General features: G+C 40.1%; 1 protein-coding gene across 7 annotated transcripts in view; it reads left to right on the top strand.

Annotated features, from left to right (window-relative positions):
- MAPK9 (mitogen-activated protein kinase 9) overlaps window positions 1-9,040 on the top strand; it is a 54,065-nt gene extending 45,025 nt beyond the window's left edge. For 3 of the 7 annotated variants that reach the window (XM_084885273.1, XM_084885279.1, XM_084885275.1), the window contains 5 exons: window positions 732-914; window positions 1,883-2,007; window positions 3,624-3,687; window positions 4,914-4,985; window positions 6,229-8,429. In XM_084885273.1, the coding sequence (XP_084741399.1) occupies window positions 732-914; window positions 1,883-2,007; window positions 3,624-3,687; window positions 4,914-4,985; window positions 6,229-6,371 (587 nt within the window). In that variant the 3' untranslated portion in view covers window positions 6,372-8,429. Of the gene's footprint in view, window positions 1-731; window positions 915-1,882; window positions 2,008-3,623; window positions 3,688-4,913; window positions 4,986-6,223 lie in introns of all 7 variants that reach the window. The other 4 variants (XM_084885274.1, XM_084885276.1, XM_084885277.1 and 1 more) reach the window with 2 other exon arrangements.
- Window positions 9,041-26,565: the final 17,525 nt, after the last annotated feature.

The raw sequence follows: 26,565 nt of genomic DNA, 5'->3' as shown, positions 1-26,565 counted from the left end.
CTCCTAGAGAGAAGCCTAGAAGCCAGGGGGAGTTGCTGCGGGGACGCTGGGCGGCACTGTTAAAAAGGTAAGGGTTGGCAATTGACCCTGGAGAGGGATGGCCACCAGCAGCCTGGCTGGGCTAGACTTCCTGGGGTGATGGAAAGCCTGACAAGAGGACAGTTAAGGTAGAGCAAGAGACTGGGAATCAGAGAGGCAAGTATTGACAACTTTTTTTTTTTTTTTTTTTTTTTTTTTAAGTGAAAATGGTAGCAAGCTCCCTCACAGGGCTGTGTTCCCCAGCTGTGAATTGAGAAGTCCCATAGGGCTTCCAGTGTAGGGAGCTTTATATCTCACTTAGCGTTAGTATGAAAACTGGTTTCAGTTTGCCTATGTAATTACTGTCTCATTTCATAGATAAGCATTTCTGTCATAGGTATTCTTCAGTTACAAGATATCTTTATTTCGATCTAGAATGGGAAGGCACATAGAACTCATTGATTTAATAAAATGTGATCATAGTTTATAAAGAGCTTAAGAGTTTTTTTGTTGTTTGTTTTTTAATGATTTAAACTTGGAAACTCAAACCTTATTTGAATATTATTTCAAAATGCTTCTTTTGGCCCCATAGAGTGGCATAGTTAATTACTGTCAACAGGTATAAATATAATTTATTTTTCTTCGAATGGTACTACTTCATGTAATAGGAATATAAGGCATTTCAGTTGTATTTTCCTCAAGAGACTCCTTAGATATTGATCAGTGGAATAAAGTGATTGAGCAGCTAGGAACACCGTCTGCAGATTTTATGAAGAAACTTCAGCCAACGGTGAGGAATTATGTAGAAAACAGACCAAAGTATCCTGGAATCAAATTTGAAGAACTCTTTCCAGATTGGATATTCCCATCAGAATCGGAACGAGATAAAATTAAAAGTAAGATAGCTTTTCTTGTTTTCATAATCTGGGTGAAGCGTTCATTTTTTTTATGTTTGTGTTCTAAAACTTGTGAATATTGGGAAATAAAATAGTTGAAACCCTCAAGTAAAGCCATTTACAAGCTAGAGCGAAGGCATTGGGAAGAGAAAGCTTCAAGTTCAATTCAAAAGAAGCTCCTTCTCCCTTTTCTGTGCCCATCATTAAAATGTGATTTAAGGGAGAAGAAGAGATTTGTTTCTCCATATCAAGGTAAATTGCCTGTCAATCAGAAAAGCCCCATCTCTCTTTTGCCTATAGATGTCAACTTTAATTGCCAAAACCTTGGTGAGCCTTGTATTTAAGTTATTGAAGGTTTTGGGTTTTTTTTTTTAGCTACTATTAATCTCTAGATTTTTTACAAGTGTATGTTGACAACATTGTATACAGGTAGGCAAAGCAGAGGCATCTGGGAAGTGTCCTATCCTGTGCAAACGTGAGGGTATTGTGTGGCTTTGAAGGTCAGTTCTGGCTTCACTTTGGAATGACATCAGAAATACATGCTCGCCTGTGCTTCGTGTCTGCACAGCGGGCAGTGCCACCGCTCAGCTCGGCGCCCTCCCTGCCAGAGGCTCCCTGGGGCTCTGTCTCCCTCTTCCAGACCCAGAGGCTGAAACCACTTTCAAAGCCTGGTTTTTAGTGAAAGAGGCTGATAGTTTTAAGCTCTTGATCTTGAACCTATCAAAAATTTTTCAAAGTTAATACATTAAAAAAAACCTTTATTGATTTTAGAGGAGGGGAGAGATAGAACATTGATGTGCATCGATCAGCTGCCTCCTGCACCTCCTACCAAGGTGCATGTGACAACCAACTGAGCCACACCAGCCAGGCCCATTTTTGTTCTGTCTGTGCTGTCACAGTTAGTTCTTCATGGTGCAGTTTCAGATAAACAGCATTGGTTACTAATCTAATATTTGTATTTACTCTAGCAAGTCAAGCCAGAGATCTGTTATCCAAAATGTTAGTGATAGACCCTGACAAGCGAATCTCTGTGGACGAGGCTTTGCGTCACCCGTACATTACTGTGTGGTATGACCCCGCTGAAGCCGAAGCGGTAAGCAGCTCTCGTGAAGAGACGTGTTCAGGGACTTAGTTTCCTAGGGTCCTCTGTCCGGTCTGCAGTGTCTGCATAAAGGGAGCAGGGCCTACATCAAGAGGATCACAGAGGCCTGTGATGGGCCCAGCCCCTTTGGAGCACTTGTCGCTCGGCTCTAGCTCAGAGTACTGAGGAAGGGAACGTGCTTATGCTGCAGCCAGACTCATCTTGGATGCGGATGCTGGCGTGTGGTCATCGCATCGCCATTTTTAAGCTCCATGTGTACCTCACATTGTGTCTTGTGCTTTGGTTACATCATCTTGTTTAGGCACCCAGCCAGGCTAAGGAACTTGCTGAAAATTGCAAGTTTGTTTGTCCTTCCCGGGAGCACCGGCTAGAGGCGTCCGCTCTGAGCCGGTGCTGTGTGCGTGTTTCCACCCTGGGGGCGATCCTCAGCGGTGAGTGAAAGAAGCGCGTAGTGGATGCTGACTGGGTGCCAGCAGTGGAACTCATTTTTATGTCTTGGCCTCTGGATTTAACCTCCATTTTATTTTTATTTTTATGTATTATTCTTTTTAAAACCTCCATTTTAAACATTGTTTTATATGAAGAATCTGCTATATAAGCATGTGATTTTTAAGCAAGTTTTTGGATCAGTGCACTGATGGGTGGGGGTGGGATGGGGGTGGAAGTGACTGTCAATCTGGACTGCGTTCTCCCCCTTCTGTTTCCTACCAATGTGCCTTGTCCCGAGGGTCTCTAGGAAGTAGCCTTTGACGACTTGTTTTATAATTACACTAAAGGCCCAATGCATGAAATTTATGCACACAGAGTCGCTAGGCCTGGCCAGCGACCAGGGCCGATCAGGGTCTTCCAGCTGCCAGCTAGGGCCTTCCTTCCCCGGCTGCTGGCTGCCTGCCAGCCAGGGCCTTCCTTCATCCCATGCTTCCCCCTGGTGGTCAGCGCACACTGTAGCAAGCTATCCAAGGGGAAACTTGCATATTAGGCTTTAAATACATACTAGAGGCCCATTGCAGGAAGATTCCTGCAAGGATAGAGCTTCCTGCGGCCTTCTCCGCCACCCCGCCTGCCTCTCTCCCTTCTCCGCGGCCCTGCCTGCTTCTGCCCCGCCTGCTTCCCTCCTATTACTGCCTCCCGCTTGCTTCTCTGCAGCTTCAGTCCCTTCTGCAGCTCTTGGCTTACTTCTACACTGTCTTCAATCTTTGCTTTGCGCCTGGATATGCTAATTTACCGCCATCTTGGTTGTGTTGATTTGCATACTTGCTCCTAATTGGCTGTTGGGTGTGGCTTGTGGGTGTAGCAGAGGTACACTCAATTTGCATGTTTCTCTTTTATTAGATAGGATATAGATTTGAGCAGATAGCTTTAAAGTTTTTTGAGGTCATGTGATTATAAAGAGGACAATAAGAGCTTTATTTTATTGGTTATTTTTTTCTTAATTATTTTGATTCTTAAACTGATATATATCACACTTATGAAGAAATCTTTCATAAGCTATGTTTGAAAGAAATTACATTCATATCATAAATATATTAGAAGTCCTCCAGTTATTCTACCCTTAATGCCTCATTATTTTATAAATTAATTGACTTTATGTGTAACTTAATTTTTAGCCACCACCTCAAATTTATGATGCTCAGTTAGAAGAAAGAGAACATGCGATTGAAGAATGGAAAGGTAATGGGGAGCTTATTTTGATCCATACTTATGACATTTCTTGAAGTCCTGTGAAGGGGCACTTCTCACCTGTCAATAATAGCCTTTGGGGCAGGAACAAGAAACCCTACGGGCCATTACCCTCCCTCTTCCCCCTTCCCAGGAGAAAAGGAACTTGAAGGTAACAGAGGTAAGGAGGAACATGTATGAATTGTGTATTAATGGCTTTAAAAGAGAAAAATAAGGGCTTTTTCACATGACCTTACATTATCAAATCCTGGTTTGTCAAATAAACGCTCTAATTATATCATACCTTGATGACATGTTGCAAAATGTTGGGTAGCCCCAGTTTATAAACCCTGTAAAGCAGGCATGGGGGACTTGAGATGGGGTCATTTGAATGTATGCTGAATTCATAAATCATGTGATTGTATATGTGTTTTAAAATAGAATTTGGGCAAAATAGCAGGTCACAAATATGCAGATAATTTTTATTCCACTATGAGATTAACCAAACAACTCACAACAAACTAAACCAGCAATAAAGAGGCTGAACTAACGATTTTTTATTAAAAGTTAGAGTCACTAGTAATTGAGAACCATGGTTAGCACAAGTCAAAACAGGTGACATGGGTGCCTCCCCAGGGAGCCTGGAGAGCTAGTGACCGCGTGCATACACACAGCAGGGCCTCACACACAGCCACACTTTGTGGCGAAGGCAGGCTCATTTTATTTCACGAATACTAAAATTTTAGAATCCCCTAATAGATTAATTAATGGTTAATTGTTTTTCTTACCAAGGAAAACCGAGTTGAAGCCAAGAAAAAGTTAGGTATTTGGATTAATTTCTGGCCAGTCTGGAGGTGCTTCTAGTTCACATGTGGATGCTGGTCCTGTCTGGAGAACCACAGTAATGACAAAGAAACACACAAACACGTGTGAGAGCATCCAACAGTTTAAATGTTCTGTGAGAGCCACTTTGATAGCTTTGTCTTTCTCTCTTGTTTATCTCTCTCTCTTTCTTGTCTACCTGTCCCCTTTTTACCTCCTCATGGACCCAGAACCACCTGCATTTCTGGTGCCTTAATAATTGGGTCGAAAAGATGTAATCTATCAAAACATGGATAGTTTGATGTTTTTCTGAATTAACTGAACAGCACACTAAACATAACACATCACAGTGCCCTCGGAGTAGTTCCAGTTGGCCTGGAAGAGGGTTAAAAGCTGTAACCCTCTTCTGTTTGCAGAGCTAATTTACAAAGAAGTCATGGACTGGGAAGAGAGAAGCAAGAACGGTGTTGTCAAAGACCAGCCTTCAGGTTAGTCATTGCTTTAATAGTTGGATCACGTTTTTCCTTTCCCTGGTCAACTTCTACAGACGCGGGAGTGTATCACGTGCCAGCTTGACCAGCACTGGATTTGAAAATTCGTGTGTGCATTAGCCTCCCATCTGGGTTTGTCCTGGGGTGGCAGCTAGCGTTAGACTGAGGAGCCAAGCAGTGAACGGCCTCAGTATGAACATTCTTGTCCCATCCTTGCCGCACTGCCATCGGCTCCGTTTACAGATGAGGAAACTGAGTGTAAGGCCTTTTTAATGTACTGGCCCCACCCAGTTAAAAAGAAAACCAATGTGAATCTAATTAAAATGAATTTGGTTTTCTTTTGAGAAAATTTTTCATATGGCCTACCTAACAGCAGTAGGGAGCAGCCTAACACCGAGGTAATTGTATGATCGCTAGAGACATAGCATGTGCTGTTCTTATGTCTGTGGGGTGCTACCTGTTTTTCTCACGGAAACTCTTCAGTTATAGAAATTTTCTCTCCCCACTTCTGTGGCTTGTGTGCACTACTTACCTCTTATTCCTGAATTTTATATTCAGCAAGACAGATGGTCAGGCATCTAGAGGTTGTGTAACTTCAGCATAAGGTTAGGTGCTTTTTGTTAAGTAAGCCCAAATTTAAGACACTCACCTCTGAGAGCCTGAATATGTTATTTTTGCTCAGACCAGACCAAAGTATGGATAGAAGCAAGAAGGATAATTTCATTTGCCTTAATATGTCAATTTTGGAGATTTCTAAAACAAAAAATGAGCAAGAGGACACCGCATCCCCCCCTTTCTTGCCGATTTGTTTTAGAAGATATTTTTATTGCAAAAGAATTATTCAAAGGCTGCTGCTTTTGTCCTTGGATCAAGTGTTTGCGATTTAAATGAAATGTCTGATGGCATTTGAATCCCATTTGAGCTTAAGCCATTCAAGATACTGATAAGTTTTGGATACATTCAGCAATTTTCTTTAATATCCTTTTTAAACCAGCAGGTATATTCATACATGAATACATATATGATGCTTAGTCACTAGGAGAAAAAGGAGAATGTTGCTTCTATCCATACTTTGGATTCTGGGCCTAAAGAAAGCTCAGAATGTACAGTCAACTAACTTCTCACTTACCCTGACAATTAGGACAGGACCCACAGGGCCGAGCGCGGGGGCCGCTGCTCTGCCTGGGAGTGCAGCTGTGGTGTGCCTCAGGTTTTATTATGCTTGGTTTTCTTAGCACAGATGCAGCAGTAAGCAGCAACGCCACTCCTTCTCAGTCATCATCTATCAATGACATTTCATCCATGTCCACTGAGCAGACGCTGGCCTCAGACACAGACAGCAGCCTCGATGCCTCCACAGGACCCCTTGAAGGTTGTCGATGATGAGTTCGAAATAGCAAGCTTGTTGTCAGTGAGGAGCTCTCGCTCCCATGGGCCTGAAATGCCTGGGAGTTGAAGGAACCAAATAGAAAAGTCCATGTTCTGCATGTAAGAGACATGATGCCTTGCCCTGCTCAGGCCTGATAGCAGTGCCTGCCTAGATGAGAGTGAAGCAGGTATGCCTGAAGAAAGCAGTGCAAGCCACACTTTTAGAGATTTTGTTCAAGGTCATTTCAGGTGAGCAATTAGAATGAATGAATTTGTTTCTTTAATTGTACGGTAATTCTAGTGACAATTTCTCATCCTCAATAACTGTTGGGATTTATATGCATGTGACCACAGTGCTTGCTCTTACTTGCCATCTACAATAGAACTTTGGAAATCAATATTTAAATGCCAAATAGTCTTCCAGGTAGTGCTGTTTCTAGACTTACCTCTTAATCTTAAGTACTTTGGTGTCTGTGCAGAAAAAAATAGATTTATGTTATTAATTGGCCACCATGATATTATCATATATCACCTTCTTTTATGGTATGATTTATTCTATCTTTTGTATTTCAGAAGAAGCATAATTAAATCTATTTAATAAATAAAAAATAGAACTTTAAAAAAAATTGTCATGTTTGGGGCTGAGAATTATCTCTGCTAAAACACTTACATGCACATTAGTCTGGTGGCTGCACATTCAGCTTTACTGCATGACAAAGTTCCAAGTTGTATCTTGTGCTGCTTAGACATGTATACCTTTAAAATCTTGTCGAGCCTAACTCTTTTTTTCCTGGTCTTACGAACTTACTATTAGTTTAAAATGCTACCTAGAAATTCACCATCTTTAGCCCCAACAGTCCATTTCAATAATGTGATGGCACCTAACTCCTTGAGTCTATCACTGCTTTAGAGTGGGGCTCTCCAAAGGACTGCTACGGGCATCACAGGCACTTCCTGAGCGCTCGCTCCGCCCGCAGCAAGGTGGGTCCCTTCTTCACATTCAAGGTCCCCTTTTCCAGCACCGCAGGCCGCGGGGCTTCTTTCCCGAGAGAAGCTCATTAGTCTCCCGCGGTCTGTGTGAGGAGCCAGGCACTGCCCAGCGCCCGCCGCGGTTTCCCACCTCGTGGTGGCATCTGCTCCCCGGGGACATGGTGCGTGTTCTGGGAAAACTGCAGACGGGGTGGAGGAGACCCTGAGAGAGGAGTGGTTAACTATTGAATATTTCCCGACTTAACTGCTCACCTGAAATGGATACTTTCAGACGTTTGCATGTGGAAATTATTCAGAATTCACTGAGATGCTGAGTATTGCAGTGTCACTGCAGAAATGGAGCTACCGATGGTCATGTTTTGGCTGCCTGTGTGCATAATGCTTTTCCCCAGAGCTTATTCTGTACGGATTCCTGTCTCATGTTCAATTATTTTGGAAGCTGTTGGGTCAACATTTTATGAAATTGTTCTGAGGAGGAACTTGGATAAGACAGTTATTATAAATATTACCTACATTTGATTTTCTCTGCACCAGTTGTATTTTATTGGTTGGTATTATTACTGGAAAGTAGAACCTTTGATGAGCAAATTTAATATTGAAATCAGTTTTATATTGTGAGATTTAAACACACGCAAGTACAAGATGGAAGTACTAACTTGGACTGAAGCAAAAACACCTTTTGTGGGGCTTGGGGTGATTTTTGCTTTTGGAGGCCTAATGGTAGAGTGAAGACAGTTATCACTGTACCTGTAAAAACATCTTTAAATGCCTTCTCTCTGATCTACATTCTTTTAAAAGCTTTACTGAAGGCAGTCCGCTTAACCGGGCATCCCACAGATGGACTTCCTGCTCACGCACTGCTTTGTGTTCCCGGATGGAACCCACCTTGTGCCAAGCCCCCTTCCATCAGGTGGTGGGGAGTGCACGTAGGACAGGCCACAGGTTGCAGACTGCAGAGCTTACAGGAATACCTCACCCCCTGTGGGTCCCCTCCGAGGGAGGTGTGCCAGGGCCTGGTGCAATGCCAGGGTTTCACACTGGTCACTATGGATGAATGCTAATAAGATCTGAAAATGTGCTCAACTTTTTGTCGTCTCTATTTTATTTTTGTAATTTATATTGTACACAACCCTGGAAGTAACTATTTTGGACACATATTTTTATAAACCGGGTAATTTGTTGTTAGCCTGGAATTTGGACTAGGTTTGTTTTGTTTGTTTTCAGTTAAAACCAAAATGACTGCCTCCCCTTGTCAGGTCTTGATTTCAAGTGCAGGTTCCAGAGAGCAGAGTCTGTCCGAGCAAGAGAGCATTCTAGAAGCACACGCTGCTCAGTGCTGACCAGCTGTGGTCTGGAGATGCTAGTGTGGCTCTGTTCTTACCTTTGGGAGGCAAACTCAGAGCCACAGTGCCGAGGGAGAAACCTTCAGCAGGGCCTTGCCGGCCGCCAGAGTCCCTCGTGGAAAGGTTGAGTGGGATGCTGGTTTCATCCGGATTTGATGCTGTATCAGTCGTGGTAAGGATTACGAGGTCGTCTGCTTGTTGCTAATGTAACGCCTCTGATGTTTCATACTGGTAGTAAATACAGGTGTGACCTCTCAGATTGCATATCTCCAAAGTAATATTGCCTAATGTTTTATAATAAAATATGTGTTTTGATTGGTGAAAATAATACAGATATGTTTTAAAAGAGGAGTGTATAGCATGTTCAATTTTTGTGTGTTTTTAAGTGACAATTGACTGTATATTTCTACATCACCATCTCTGATTACAGATTTAAGGTAAACACAGGTGGATGTTGAAGTGTCGTCATTTCAATCAACACTAGCAAATGTTTTTAAATTGAAAGAGAAAACATTTCTGTTAGATCACTTGCTGAAAATATTCTGCAAATTCCTGAATCTGTTTTCAAAACTATGTGGTACAAAATCAATTATTCAGAGCCGTGGTGTGATTGTCTGCTCATAGGTGTGGCCAGGGCACTCTGCCAGCTGGTCTGCCCTTGTATCAGCCACACCGTGTCCCGATGGCACCCATGTGCTGTGGTTTGTGCACGGGATGAGCCCTTGGGTTTTGAGTCACTTCAGTTGTTCTCAACTTAAAGACAGCAGGAGTAGAAGGGCCCTCAATGGCTCGCTTCTTTCTCTGCCATTTCAGAGAGATGAGGATCAGTCTTATTTTTAAAGGCCTCTGGAGAAGGAAAACATTTCTCTTGATATTGGTCTGGGTTCCATTTCTCTATCTTACCACCTTCCCATTTTAATGTAGACAATACTGGAATACTTTTTATTAATTGACAAATGGCACATGGTGGTGGGTGGGGGAAGAGGTAATATTTCAAAATAACGACTTCGTCATGAAGATTCATTCTGTGCCTCCTTGTGCAACTTTGAGCATAAGGTTATCTTTGACAGTAAGGCACAGATGGACTTCCTGCTCACGCACTGCTTTGTGTTCCCGGATGGAACCCACCTTGTGCCAAGCCCCCTTCCATCAGGTGGTGGGGAGTGCACGTAGGACAGGCCACAGATTGCAGACTGCAGAGCTTACAGGAATACCTCACCCCCTGTGAGTCCCCTCCGAGGGAGGTGTGCCATTGCCTGGTGCAATGCCAGGGTTTCACACTGGTCACTATGGATGAATGTTAATAAGAACTGAAAATGTGCTCAACTTTTTGTCGTCTCTATTTTATTTTTGTAATTTATATTGTACACAACCCTGGAAGTAACTATTTTGGACACATATTTTTATAAACCAGGTAATTGGTTGTTATATGTTGTTATATGTTTTGTTTTTAATCAGGAAAGTTGGTAACTAAATTAGTGATAACAGTGACAGTGTGGCCAGTCATGTCCCCTTGAGTCTTTACATGGCCATGATTAAGATGTACCTGTCAAGCCATTGGAACTTGTCATTCGCTGTGTCCTAAGGCTCAGGGCCACACACGCCTTCATGTGAGCAAGGGTGTTTGCAACCACAGTTTCTCTGCCTTGGTGCTTTAGAGTTGGAGACTATTCAGAATCAGCTTTCTAACTCCCAACCCCTACCCCTCACAGCAGTGAGAATGTTGCAGCCCCAGAGAAGGGGGTGCAAGTGTGCCCTGAATATAGATCTCAATCTTTTAGTCATAAACACCTCTGAGATGTGGATGGAGACTTAGACCCTCTCCTCACAAGTGCCATGAGCACAGCATTTTGCCAAGTTTTCCGAGAATCCTGGTGGATGCTGTGGTAAGAGCTCCTTTCTAGGAGCAGCTGCTAGACACCGAGTTCTTAATGGGAAGCAGAGCGGCAGGAGGGTTCGGGGGCTTTTCTGCTCCTCCTGCCTCTGACACTGTGCACATAGGTCTTGGGTGTATATAGGGACACACTCACTCTGATTTCCAGCACCAGTCAGTGTTCTTGCTAAGTGCCAAAAGGAGAACATAGGGGTTTAGCTGCGGTGAAATGAACACAGTGCATGATGAAAGGGAGAAGCTGGAGGCTTGTGATACAGACTCATGGAAACATAGAAGTCGTGATGTACAAGTACCTTAATGAAATAAACTCGACTTAACTCCATATTTTAAATAGTTGATTCTCCAATAATATCTTCTCCCCTCCTCTTACAACTTCACTGTATCTTTCTTAGAATTTTTATAAGTGTGCTTTAAAATAATTATATTTACATACCTAGATGTCATATGTGTAGAGAAAAGTCAGGGAATTTCTCTGGTTCACACCGCCATTCAGAGCAGGGATCGATCTGGAGGGCTCACCTTGCCTCTACTTAGATGATTTTAATCAGGGAATACTGTTCCTACTGATTTTTTTTTTTTTTTTGTAGTTTTGACTGTTAGAAATTTCTTTCTTAAAATGAACTGAAATCTGTCTCCCATGGGTCATAGGCATTTCCCTGTGTGAAAGAGTGAGTTGGACCCATCTGATGAGAGGCTTTAAGATGTTAGTTGGAAAGAGAAGCTCCAAGTCTTCTGGTTTCCAACCCTCTGATGAAAAAGCCCCCAGAGTCTCTCCACTTACGTGTACTCTAAAAAAAACTTTAGTGCCCAGACAAGAAAAGTTAAAGGGCTCCATCACCACTAAATCAGCATTATAGAAAGTGTTAAAGGAACGAATAAGAACAGGAAGAAATATAAAAATATGAATAATAAAATGGTAATAACTACCTACCTATCAATTACTTTAAATGTAAATGGGTTAAATACTTCAATCAAAAGACATAGGGTTGAAAACTGCACTATCTTGCAAGGGAAAGTGGATTTTATTGGAGAACTGAAAATCCACAGCCGTGGAAACCACCAAACAGCTGTGAGCCCCAGAACACCAGTTTCCAATCGGCGCAAACATGCAGATTCAATGGAGCTCTTCACTCCACAGAAAGGAAAGAACTACATACCCAGACATCCTGAGAAGAGAGACCATGGGAGACAAGAAAGAAAAGCATCACCAGAAAAGGAAGTAAACAAATTACAGTGGTGCCTCGCATAAAGAACGCCTCGCACAGCGAACGCTGCACACAACGAACTTCATTTCATGATTCATACAACGAACTTCGTTTCACACAACGAAGTCGCCCGAGCTTCCATGACCGCTTTGCCCGAGCTTCCACGATCGCTGCCGATGTATTGCATCCTTCCGCGCAGGCACTGCAGGCAGTCGTTAGTCACTGCGCTTAACTTAAGCACGTATCGCGGCAATCGTTCTTCATTACGAATTAAATCACGCACATATCACGGCAGTCGTCCTTTTAAGTTAAACTCAATATTTTTTTTATATCATGGCTTCTAAAAAAAGCAGGAAGGTGATTTCTGTTGAAATGAAACAGGAAATAATTAGAAAGAGTGAATGTGGGGTAAAACAGTGTGACCTCGTCAAAGAGTTTGGCCTCAGCAAGACCACCATTTTCACCATTTTGACAAATAAGGATGCAATCAAATAAGCCAAAGTAGCCAAAGGAGTATCAAAACTATTTCATGAAAAACATAGGTCTTTTTTTTTTTTTTTTAATATATTTTATTGATTTTGTACAGAGAGGAAGGGAGAGAGATAGAGAGTTAGAAACATCGATGAGAGAGAGTCATCGATCAGCTGCCTCTTGCACACCCCCTACTGGGGATATGCCCGCAACCAAGGTACATGCCCTTGACCGGAATCGAACCCGGGACCCTTTGGTCCCCAAGCCGACGCTCTATCTATTGAGCCAAACCGGTCTCGGCGAAAAACATAGGTCTTCAATCCACGAGGAAATGGAGAGGCTATTAGCGATTTGGATTAAGGACAGGCAGGTGAAAGGTGACGTAACAACCCAAGATATTATCTGTCACAAAGCCAAGAGAATTTATGACGATCTAAAGAAAAACGTCCCTGGAAGTAGCAGCAATCAAGATAATGAAGAAGAATTCAAAGCCAGCAGGGGGTGGTTTTTTAGATTTAAGAAAAGGTGTGGAATCCACAGCGTTACTATGCATGGTGAGGCTGGCAGTGCTGACAAGAAAGAAGCAGAAAAGTTCTCTATTAACTTTCAAAAATGTATTAAGGATGAAGGATACTGCCCACAACAAGTGTTCAATGCCGACGAAACGGGTCTTTTCTGGAAAAGAATGCCGAGCAGAACCTTCATTACAAAAGAGGAGAAGAAATTGCCAGGACACAAAGCCATGAAGGACAGACTTACCCTTATGTTTTCGTCTAATGCCAGCGGAGACCTCAAGATCAAACCTCTATTGGTTTATCACTCTGAAAATCCAAGAATTTTCAAGAAAAATAACGTTATTAAGTCCAAACTGCCCGTCCATTGGAAGTCCAATCAAAAAGCCTGGGTGACCCAAGTTGTCTTCAACGAATGGATTCTGGAAACCTTTGCTCCTGCCGTGAAGAAATTCTTGCTGGAAAAAGAACTGCCGCTCAAAGCCCTTCTGATACTTGACAATGCCCCTTCTCACCCAAAAGACCTAGAGGAAATATTGCAGGAAAATTATCCTTTTATCAAGGTGCAGTATTTGCCACCAAACACCACATCCATTCTTCAGCCAATGGATCAGCAAGTTATTGCGAACTTTAAAAAAACTCTACACTAGAGCCCTCTTTAATAAGGTGTTTGAAGAATGCGAATTTGGTGGAGACAATATGACTGTCCGAAAGTTTTGGAAGGAGAAATTTGATGTCCTTATGGCAATACGACTTATACAGAAGGCCTGGGAAGAAGTGTCACAAAGGACCCTCATTTCTGCTTGGAAGATGCTTGTGCCTTCGTGGACCCAGGAAGAAGCAGTAGTTGATGACACAGAAGTGGTGAAGGACATCATCACAGTGGCCCAAAGGTTGGAATTAGAGGTAGAGGAAGAGGATGTAGAGGAGCTTATTGAGGAACACGAAGAAGAGCTGACAACTGAAGAGCTCCAAGCACTTCTGGTCCAGCAACAGGACAATGCTCAAAGGGAAGCGTCATCTGATAACGAGGAGCAACAATCAAACAATCAGCCAATCCCAACTGCTGACATCAAGAACATCCTGGTCAAATGGAAAGCAGTTCAGGAGTTTACCAATGCCCACTATCCGGATTCAGCTGAAGCAAACAGGATCAACGATCTTTACTCCGATACTCTTGTCCGTTATTTCCGGCAGATGTTGGAGAAAAGAGAAAAGCAAACGACTTTGGACAGGTTTTTCATGAAACCATCGGCCAAAAAGCAGAAAATGGATGAAGATGTGCAAGATTCGGTAGACTCTACTTAGTCTGTCTTAAAATTTAAAAAAATGTGTTTTTTTTTTTTTTAATTATGTTTTTAGATGTATCTAAATAAAAATAATAACAAAAAATTTATCTTTTTTTATGTCATCTTAGCATATTTTATGCTACAGAACGAATTATTTTTTTAACATGTATTGTTATGGGAAAACGCGTTTCACATAACGAACTTTTCGCATAACAAACTTGCTCCTGGAACGAATTAAGTTCGTTGTGTGAGGCACCACTGCAGAGGCAAGCAGCCTATCAGAGCAAGAATTCAGAGAAATAGTCATAAGGTGGCTAAAAAGAATGGAAGACAAATTTGACAATATGAGTAAGAACCACCAGGAAATGAAGAAGAACCAAGAAGAAAGGAAAAATGGCATTGCTACTGTAAAGAACTCAATAGAAAGCATCAAGAGTAGACTAGAAGAAGCAGAGGACCACATCAGTGAGCTAAAAGACAAGATGGAAAAAAATATCCAAGTAGAGCAGCTTCTAGAAAAAAAAAAATTAAATTAAAAAGCAGGAGGAGAGCTAAGGGAACTTTGGGATAGTACGAAACAAAACAATATTCACATAATAGGGGTTCCAGAAGGAAAGGAAACTAAGCAAGGAATAGAAAACCTGTTTCAAGAAATAATGACAGAAAACTTTCCTGTTATAGGGAAGAAAAAAACCATACAAATCTAAGAAGCTTGCAGAGTCCCAAGCAAAATGAACCCCAAAAGACCAACACCAAGGCACATTATAATTAAATTGCCAAACACCAGTGACAAAGTAAAAAGCTTAAAAGCAGCCAGAGAGAGAGAGAAAGTTACATACAAAGAAACCCCCATCAGACTAGCAACTGATTTCTCAACAGAATCTCATCAGGCCAGAAGGGAATTTAATGAAATATACAAAGTTATGCAAAGGAAGGGTCTGAATCCAAGAATACTGTACCCAGCAAGACTATCAATCAAAATTGAAGGTGAGATCAGGAGCTTCATAGACAAAAAAAGACTAAGGGAATTTATCACCACCAAATCAGCAATGCAATAAATACTAAAGGGTCTGCTGTAAAAAGAAATAGAAAGTGAAAGTGAAGAAGGAACACATGGGGTATAGAATAAAAATGGTGACAAATAAGTATCTATCAATATTAACTTTAAATGTAAATGGATTAAATGCCCCAATCAAAAGACATAGGGTAACAGATTGGATAAGAAAACAAGATCCATATATCTGCTGTCTACAAGAAACCCATTTCAGAAAAAAAGATGCACACAGACTGAGGGTGAAGGGATGGAAAAAGGTTTTCCAGGCGAATGGAAATGAAAAAAAAAAAAAAAAAAAAAGGTGGGGTAGCAATACTTATATTTGACAAATTAGATCTCAAAGTGAAGGACATAAGAGATAAGGAAGGCCACTTCATAATACTAAAGGGAGCAACCAAACAAGAAGAAATACTGGTAAACATGTACACACCCAATACAGGAGAAGCCAAATACATTAAAAAAAAAAACAAAACTGGAGGATATCAAGGGAGAGATTAATAGTAATACAATCATAGTAGGAGACTTTAATACCCCACTATCACCATTGGACAACTCCTCTAAACAAATAATCAGCAAAGAAACATCAATTCTAAATGACTCACTATACCAAATGGAATTAATTGACATCTTCAGAACATTTCACCCCAAAACCACAGAATATACATTCTTCTCAAGTGCACATGTGTCATTTTCAAAGATAGACCACATGTTGGGACATAGGCAAAGTCTCTTCAAATTCAAGAAGATAGAAATAATATCAAGGATCTTCTCAGATTACAGTGGCATAAAACTGGGAATTAACTACAATAAAAACAATCCAAAGAAATCAAACACATGGAGACTAAACAGCATGCTATTAAACAATGACTGGGTTACCAGAGAAATCAAGGAAGAAATAAAAAACATCATAGCAACAAATGACAATGAAAACACAACAATCCAAAATCTATGGGACATAGAGAAAGCAGTCACTAGAGGGAACTTCATATCTCTACAAGCCTACTGCAAAAAAAAAAAAAAAACACAAGAAACAATGGTAATAAATCACCTAACCCTACAACTCAGAAAGAGCAACAAAGTTAGGGAAAAAGCCCAGTGTAAGCAGAAGGAAGGAAATAATAAAAATCAGAGTGGAGGTAAATGACATAGAGACCAAAGAAACAATAAGAAAGATCAACAAAACCAAGAGCTGGTTCTTTGAAAGGATAAACAATATTGATGAACCTTTAGCCAGGCTCACCAAGAAGCAAAGAGAGAGGACCCAAATAAAAATTAGAAATGAAAGAGGTGAAATAACAGACCCCACTGAAATACAAAGGATTGTAACAAAATACTACAAACAACTCTATTCCAACAAACTGGACAACCTGGAGGAAATGGACATATTCCTAGAAAAATATAAACTTCCAAAATTCAATCAGGAAGAATCTAAATAGCTCAATAGGCCAGTAACTATGGAAGAAATTGAAGCAGTCATCAAAAAGCTTCCAGCAGACCGGTTTGGCTCAAGTGGATAGAGCGTCGGCCTGGGGACTGAAAGGTCCTGGGTTCGATTCCGGTCAAGGGCATGTACCTTGGTTGCGGGCACATCCCCAGTAGGGGGTGTGCAAGAGGCAGCTGATCGATGATTCTCTCTCATCGATGTTTCTAACTCTCTCTCTCTCTCTCTCTTCCTCTCTGTGAAAAATCAATAAAATATATTTAAAAAAAAAAAAAAAAAAAAAAAAAAAAGCTTCCAGCAAACAAAAGCCCAGGGCCAGACGGCTTCACAGGAGAGTTTTACCAAACATTCAAGGAAGAACTAAAACCTATACTCCTCAGACTATTCAAAAAAATTAAAGAGGAAGGAACACTTCCAAACTCCTTCTATAAAGCCAGCATCACCCTAATACCAAAACCAGATAAAGACAACACAATGAAAGAGAATTACAGGCCAATATCCCTCATGAACATAGATGCCAAAATCCTCAACAAAATTCTAGCAAATCGGCCCCAGCAGTACATCAGAAAGATAATACACCATGACCAAGTAGGACTTATCCTGGGAATGCAAGGATGGTACAATATCCGCAAATCAATAAATATGATACATCACATAAACAAATTGAGAGATAAAAATCACATAGTCATATCAATTGATGCAGAAAAAGCATTTGATAAAATCCAACACCCTTTCCTGATAAAAACTCTCAAAAGGTGGGAATAGAAGGATCATACCTCAACACAATAAAAGCCATATATGATAAACCCACAGCAAACATCAAACATGGTAAGATATGTACATATATAATACCTTAAAAAATGAAAGAAAAAAAAATAAAGACAGGGTTGCCAAGTGAGTAAAAAAGGCATGATACAATACAGACCAGGAGGAAGATGGTAGTAGATTAAGTGGATCTTTCTCCTCCCTTTCCTCAGAATCTAACTAGAATCAGAACTAAATTGGGGAATATTCACTCCAAAATGCCAGCTGGGTACTGGCTGAAGATGTGTTTAAACAGGGAGGGCAGAGGCCACCTAAGACTGGTAGGAAGGGGAGTGTTGCGAGGCGCTGGCCAAGCTCTCAGGAGCGACAGGCCAGGGGATGAGAAGGGCCTCTGGGACCCCCACGCAGGGCACCCCAACCTGGACAGCCAGAGTCGGCCCAGCTGCCCATGCAGCGGCCTGTGGTGGGGATTCTAGCATCCAGAAAACCGAGCGTACCAGAAGCAAGGCCACTGTTTGGAGAGGATTTTCATTCCCAGTCAGTCACTCATCCATGAGGAAGGGCCATGTGGACTGGAACTGCCTGAGGAGAGACGGGGTGGAGGGAGTTAGGGAGAGTGCTGGAAGGATGGCTGTCAGGATACCTGTGCTGAGTCATCCTCCCACTATCCCAGTGGCCATTTCTCCTGAGGGACATAAGCCCTCCCGGCAGGTGAAGCCTGGGGAACAGCAGATACCCCACCCCAGGGATGCAGTTCATCCCACCCTAAGGAACCCCACTCATCCCACACTCTGGAATCCAGCTGCCCCACCTGGTGCCACTAACCCAGCTGACCCAAATGGCCTGCCTGACGGGTCTCCACCTGGATGAGGACAGCTCTCCACCTGGCTGAGGACAGGTAAACACCCTCCATCTGTCACAGGGCCCTGTGCTACTAAACAGCCAATCTAGGAGCTCAGCGTGGCCCTTCCCATGGGCAGACAAGCTCAGTAAAAGCAGCCGCAGCTGTGGATCACTGAAAGCTTCAAACAGGATGTTGAAAGCCAAACTTGGACAGTTTCTGGCATTGGCTGGCACAAAAATACCCCCAAGGAGGCCCAAATTAAGCATACAAAGCAGCCTCCGACAGCATAACAGTAGGATGCAAAGGGAAGCCCTATCAGGCATTAAAATCTGCCAAGATGAACTTCACTTGCACCTGTAAAACAGCTCACACAACATGTTTGGGGCTGAGTCTCCCAGTTATCCAGCCTTAGAGGAGATCACACACATGAGCAGGATAATAGTCAAGACCAAATTACAACAGGAGAGCCCAAAACATCTACAAAAGGATTACTCCCAGAGCTGGAGACAACATGAAACAAAGCATATCTGCATCATAGGGGTACCAGAGGGACAAGAAAGTGAGCAAGGATAGAGACCGTGTTTGAAGAAATAACCACGGAAAATTTCCCTAAATGTGTGAAGGGCAAAGCCAAACAAGGAAGCACAGAGTCCCAGTCAAGAGAAACACAGAGACCCACACAAAGACATAATTAAGATGTCAAATGTTAAAAACAAAGAGGGGCTCTTAAGGCAGCAAGAAACAGTTAGTTACCTACAAGGGAGCTCCCATAAGTCTGTCAACTGATTTCTCAACAGAAACACTATAGGCCAGAAGGGAATGGCATGAAGTATTCAAAGTAATGAAAAGCAAGAAGCTGCAAACAAGGCTAGCCTATCCAACAAGGCTATCATTTAAAATTGAAGGTGAAATAAAGAGCTTCCCAGACTGCCCCTCCCCCCACAAATTACCATCAAACTAGCATTGCAAGAAAGGGACTGAATCAAGAAGAAGGAGGAGGATGAGGAGGAGGAGGAGGAGGAGGAGGAGGAGGAGGAGGAGGAGGAGGAGGGAGAGGCATAAAGAAAATGACAATAAATAAGATAAGTACCTATCAATAACAACCTTAAATGAACATGAATTAAAAACTCCAATCAAAAGACATAGGGTAGTTGAATGGAAAAGAAAACATGACCCATATATATGCTGTCTACAAGAGACCCAACTCAGAAAAAAAATATATATATACTCATGTTGAAAATGGGATGGGGAAAATGTTTATAAGCAAATGGAAATGAAAAGGAGGGGTAGCAATACGTATATCTGGCATGATAGACCTTCAAACAAAGGCCATAAAAGAAACAAAGGTCACTACATAATACTAAAAGGATTGATCCAATAAGAGGATATAATCCTGATAAACATATATGCACCTAATACAGAAGCACATAAATAGTCCTGGAGGACTGTAAGGGAGAGGTAGGCAGCAATACAGTTATAGTAAGGAACTTTAACCCCCACTGACGTCACTGGATAGATCTTCTAGACAAAAAATAAAAAATAAAAATCAATAAGGAAACAGCAACCTTAAATGACACACTAGACCAGATGGATTTAATTGATATTTATAGTACATTTCATCCCAATGCTGCAGAATATACATTTTTCTCAAGTGCACATGGATCATTCAAAAGATAGACTACATGTTAGGACACAAAACAAGTCTCTACAAGTTCAAGGAGATTGAAATCATATCAAGCATCTTCTCAAATCACAGTGGAATAAAATTAGAAATCAACTACAGTAAAAACCCAAAAACATTCAAACACATGGAGGCTAAATAGCATGTTATTAAACAATGAATGTGTTACCAACAAGAAAAAGTAATAAATAAAAAAGCTTCCTGGAAAGAAATAAAAATGAATACACAATAACCCAAAATCTCTGGGACACAGCAGTCCTGACATACCTCCAAAAATAAGAAAAATCATCAATAAACTATTTAACCCTACAACTTAAAGAATTAGAAAGAGAACAACAAGAAAAGTCCAGAGTAAGTATAAGAAAGGACATAAAGATTAGAGCAGAAATAAATAACAGAGAGACAACAAAAAAATTCAAAAAATCAATGAAACCAAGCACTGATTCTTTGAAAGAAACAAAATTGATAAACCATTAGCCAGACTCATTAAGAAACAAAGAGAAGAGGACCAAAAAATAATCAGAAATGAAAGTGGAGAAGTAACCACTGATGCCACAGAAATTCAAAGGATTGTAAGAAAATACTATGAATAACTATATCCCAACAAGCTGGACAATGTGGATGAAATAGACAAAGTCCTAGAAAAATACAATCTCCCAAAACTGAATCAGGAAGAATAAAAAAACCTGAATAGGCCAATAACAACAGATGAAATAGAAGTAGCAATAAAAAACTCCCACCAAACAAAAGCCCAGGTCCAGTCAACCTCACAGAGGAGTTTTACCAAACATTCAAAGAAGAACTAACACCTGTACTCAAACTATTTCAGAAAATCCAAGAGGAAGGAACACTTCCAGACTCTTTTTATGAGGCCACCATTATCCTAATCCCAAAACCAGATAAAGACACCACAAAGAAAGAGAATTACAGACCAATATCCCTGGTGAACATAGATGCCAAAATCCTCAACAAAATATTAGTAAATCACATCCAGCAATATATTAAAAAGATCGTACACCATGATCAAGTGGGATTTATTCCAGGGAAGCAAGGCTGGTACAATATTAACAAATCAATAAATGTGATACATCACATAAACAAATTGAAAGATAAAAATCACATAATCATATCAATAGATGCAGAAAAAGCATTTGACAAAACCCACCATCCATTTTTGATAAAAACTCTCAGCAAAGTGGTAATAGAGGGAGCATATCTTAACATGATAAAGGCCATACATGAGAAACCTACAACCAACATCATACTCAAAGGCTCAAAACTAAAACCATCTTCCCTAAGTACAGGAACAAGACAGGGATGCCAACTCTCACCATTCCTGTTCAACATAGTACTTGAAGTGCTAGCCATAATGATCAGACAAGAAGAAGAAATAAAAGGTGTCCAAATTGGAAAAGAAGAAGTAAAAGTGTCATTATTCACAGATGACATGATGTACATAGAAAACTCCAAAGATTCCATAAAAAAAACTACTAGACTTACTAAATGAATTGGGCAATGGAGCAACATACAAAATTAACACCTAGAAATCTATGGCTTTTTATACACCAATAATGAACTCAAGGAAGAGAAACTAAAAAAAAATAATAAAAAATTAAAAAAAATTGCAACAACAACAAAATTAAGACATATAGGAATAAACTTAACTAAGGAGGTAAAAGACCTATACTCAGTAAACTATAGAACATAAAAAAAGGAAAGAGGAAGACATAAACAAATGGAAGAATATACCATGTTCATGGATTGGTAGAATCGACATAATTAAAATGATGGTACTACTCAAAGCAATCTATAGATTCAATGCAATCCTTATTTACATACCACTGGAATATTTCACAGACCTGTAAAAAAAAAAAAACTCTCAAAAATTAATATGGAATAATAAAAAAAAAAAGACCTCAAATAGCTTCAGCAATCCTGAGAAAAAAGAACAAAGTTGGAGGGATCACAATACCAGATATCAAGCTGTATTACAAAGCTACTGTTCTCAAAACTGCCTGGTACTGGCATAGTAACAGTCAGATAGACTAGAGAACCCAGAAATAAAATGCAAGCCATTATGCGCAATTAATATTTGACAAGGAAGGCAAGAGCATACAATGGAGTCAAGACAGTCTATTCAATAAACGGTTTTGGGAAAATTGGACAGATACATGCAAAAAAACAAAACAAAACAAAAAAAACCACCCACACACAAAACAACAACAACTAGATCACCAACTTACACCATACTCAGAAATAAACTCAAGCGGATACAGGACTTAAATGTAAGATGGTGGGAAACCAGAAACCATAAAAATCTTAGAAGAGTCCATAGGCAGCAAACTCTCAGACATATATCACAGCAATATCTTTACCAATACAGCTCCTAGGGCAATGGAAACTAAGGAGAAAACAAACAAATAGGACTACATCAAAATAAAAAGCTTCTCCACAGCAAAAGAAACCATCAACAAAACAACAAGAAAGCCCACTGCATGGGAGAACACATTTGCCAATGTTATTTCCGATAAGGGTTTAATCTCCAAAATTTACAGGGAACTCATACAATTTAACAAAAGGAAGATAAATAATCCAATCAAAAAATGGACAAAGGACCTAAATAAACACTTTTCAAAAGAGGACATATGAAAACATTCTCAAAGTCACTAATCATCTGAGAAATGCAAATCAAAATGACAATGAAGTACCATCTCACACCTGTCAGAATGGCTATCATCAACAAATCAGCAAACAAGTGCTGGGGATGACACAGAGTAAAAGGAAAACTCGTGCACTGCTGGTGGGAATGCAGACTGGTGCAGCCACTGTGGAGAACAGTATGGAGTTTCCTCAAAAAATTAAAAATGGAACTCCTATTTGACCCAGTGATCCCACTTCTAAGAATATATCCCAAGAGATCAGAAACACCAATCAGAAAGGATATATGCACCCCTATGTTCATAGCAGCACAATTTAGAATAGCTAAGGTTTGGAACAGACTAAGTGCCCATCAGCAGGTGAGTAGATTAGAAAACTGTGGTGCATCTACACAGTGGAATACTCCGCTGCTGTAAAAAAGAAGAAACTCTTACCATTTGCATAGATGTACCTGGAGAGCATCATGCTAAGCGAAATAAGCCAGTCAGTGAAAGACAAATATCACATGATCCCACTCATTTGTGGAATATAATGAACAAAAATAGAGTCAGAGGGAAAAATATTTTAGGATGTAAGAGAACTAATCCTGTTATTTGCAAATTTTTAATATCTCCTATAATTTTTGCGATATTATACCGGTACTATGTTAATATAGTTTGGGTAATATTATTATATTTAAAATCTTTTTTCTTTAAGTATTAATGTTTATTGCATGCAATATTATATTTAAAATTGTTTTTCTTGAAATTAAATAAAACAGATTTTTAAAAATGAGTTTAGTGTTCAACTCAGGAGATTGACCAAGAGCAACAGAGCTGGCCTAAACCACAATAAAAAAAAGTAAAATAAAGAAAAGGGCAGGAACAGTCTCAATAAATTTAAGAAGATTGAAATCATATCAAGAATCTTCTCTGACCATATGGTAGGAAACTACAAATCAATCACAAGAAATAAAACGAGAAAAAACTCAAAGACATGGAGGCTAAATAACATGTTACTGAATAATGAATGGGTTAACAATGAGATCAAGGAAGAAATCAAAAGATACTTTGAAACAAATGAAAATGAGAGCACAACAACCCCAAATCTATAGGAACAGCAAAAGCTGTCCAAATAGGGAAATTCATAGCATTATAGGCTTATCTCAAGAAACAAGGAAATTCTTAAATAAACAATATAACTTTAGAGAGGGAAGTTCATATCCCTACAAGCCTATCGCAAAAAAACTAGAAAAAATGGTAACAAATGATCTAACTCTACAACTCAAAGAGTTAGAAAAAGAGCAACAAGAAAAGCCCAGTGTAAGCAGAAGGAAGGAAATAACAAAAATTAGAGCAGAGATAAATGACATAGAGACCAAAGAAACAATACATAAGATCAACAAAACCAAGAGCTGGTTCTTTGAAAGGATAAACAAGATAGATGAACCTCTAGCCAGGCTAACCAAGAAACAAAGAGAGAGGACCCAAATAAACAAAATCAGAAACAAAAGAGGTGAAATAACAACAGACCCCGCCAAAATACAAAGGATTGTTACCAAATATTACGAACAGCTCTATTCCAACAAACTGAACAACCTGGAGGAAATAGACATATTCCTAGAGAAATACAACCTTCCAAAACTCAATCAGGAAGAATCTATAAATCTCAATAGAACAGTAACTTGGGAAGAAATTGAAACAGTCATCAAAAAGCTTCCAGCAAACAAAAGCCCAGGGCCAGAAGGCTTCACAGGAGAGTTTTACCAAACATTCAAGGAAGAACTAAAACCTATACTCCTCAGACTATTCAAAAAAATCCAAGAGGAAGGAACACTTCCAAACTCCTTCTATGAAGCCAGCATCACCCTAATACCAAAACCAGATAAAGACAACTCAATGAAAGAGAATTACAGGCCAATATCCCTCATGAACATAGATGCCAAAATCCTCAACAAAATTCTAGCAAATCGGCCCCAGCAGTACATCAGAAAGATAATACACCACAATCAAGTAGGATTTATTCTGGGAATGCAAGGATGGTACGATATCTGCAAATCAATAAACGTGATACATCATATAAACAAATTGAAAGATAAAAATCATATAGTCATATCAATTGATGCAGAAAAAGCATTTGATAAAATCCAACACCCTTTCCTGATAAAAACTCTCAACAAGGTGGGAGTACAAGGATCATACCTCAACATAATAAAAGCTATATATGATAAACCCACAGCCAACATCATACTCAATGGGCAAAAAGTAAAACCATTCCCTCTAAGAACAGGAATAAGACAAGGTTGCCCACTCTCACCACTCCTGTTTGACATAGTACTGGAAGTACTAGCCATTGCAATTAGACAAGAAGAGGATATAAAAGGCATCCAAATTGGAAAAGAAGAAGTAAAGTTATCCTTATTTGCAGATGACATGATATTGTACATAAAAATCCCAAAAGACTCCATTAAAAAACTAATTGACTTAATAAATAAATTTGGCAATGTAGCAGGATACAAAATTAACGCCAAGAAATCTATGGCATTTCTAACACCAATAGTGAACTTGCAGAAACAGAGACTAAAAAGGCAATCCCATTTACCATTGCACCAAAAAAAATTAAGATACCTTAGAATAAACTTAACTAAGGAGGTAAAAGACCTATACATAGAAAACTACATGACACTGAAAAAAGAGATAGAGGAAGATGTAAGGAGATGGAAGAACATACCATGTTCATGGATTGGTAGGCTCAACATCATCAAAATGTCCATACTTCCCAAAGCAATCTATAGGTTCAATGCACTCCCCATTAAAATACCAACGGCATATTTCACTGACCTAGAAAAACCGCTTCAAAAGTTCATTTGGAACAACAAAAGACCCCAAATAGCCACAGCAATCCTGAGAAAGAAGAGTAAAGTAGGAGGGATCTCAATACCAGATTTCAAGCTGTATTACAAAGCCACTGTTCTCAAAACAGCCTGGTACTGGCACAAGAACAAACATATAGATCAATGGAATGGAATTGAGAACCCAGATATCAACCCAAATCACTATGCTCAGTTAATATTTGACAAAGGAGGCACGAACATGCAATGGAGTCAAGACAGTCTCTTCAATAAATGGTGTTGGGAAAATTGGACAGATACACGCAAAAGAATGAAACTGGATCACCAACTTACACCATACACAAAATAAACTCAAAATGGAAACAGGACTTAAACATAAGATGGGAAACCATAAAAATACTAAAGGCATCCACAGGCAGCAAAATCTCAGACATATGCCAAAAGAACTTCTTCACTGATACTGCCCCTAGGGCCATGGAAGCTAAAGAGAAAATAAACAAATGGGACTACATCAAAATAAAAAAGCTTTTTTACAGCAAAGGAAACCATCAACAAAACAACAAGAAAGCCCTCTGTATGGGAGAACGTATTTGCAAATGTTATCACTGATAAAGGTTTAATCTCCAACATCTACAGACAGCTTATACAACTTAATAAAAGGAAGATAAATGACCCAATTAAAAAATGGGCAATGGATCTAAATAGAATCTTCTCAAAAGAAGACAGAAGGAAGGCCAAGAGGCACATGAAAACATGCTCAAAGTCACTAATAATCCGAGAAATGCAAATCAAAACAACAATGCGGTACCATCTCACACCTGTCAGAATGGCCAACATCAACAAATCAACAAACGACAAGTGTTGGCGAGGTTGCGGAGAAAAAGGAACCCTCGTGCACTGCTGGTGGGAATGCAGATTGGTGCAACCACTGTGAAGAACAGTATGGAGTTTCCTCAAAAAACTGAAAATGGAACTCCCATTTGACCCAGTAATCCCACTCCTAGGAATATATCCCAAGAAACTAGAAACACCAATCAGAAAGGATATATGCACCCCTATGTTCACAGCAGCACAACAGCCTAGGTGCCAATCAGCAGATGATTGGATCCAAAAACTATGGTACATTTACACAATGGAATATTATGCTGCCATAAAAAAGAAAAAAATTCTCATCGTTTGTAGCAACCTGGATGAAATTGGAGAACATCATGCTGAGTGAAACAAGCCAGTCA

This window comes from Pipistrellus hanaki (assembly GCF_964339955.1).
Source record: "Pipistrellus hanaki genome assembly, chromosome: 5".
NCBI classification, from domain to species: Eukaryota; Metazoa; Chordata; class Mammalia; order Chiroptera; family Vespertilionidae; genus Pipistrellus; species Pipistrellus hanaki.
Note: the sequence above shows the minus strand (reverse complement) of the source record. Positions and strands in the feature narration are given on the sequence as shown.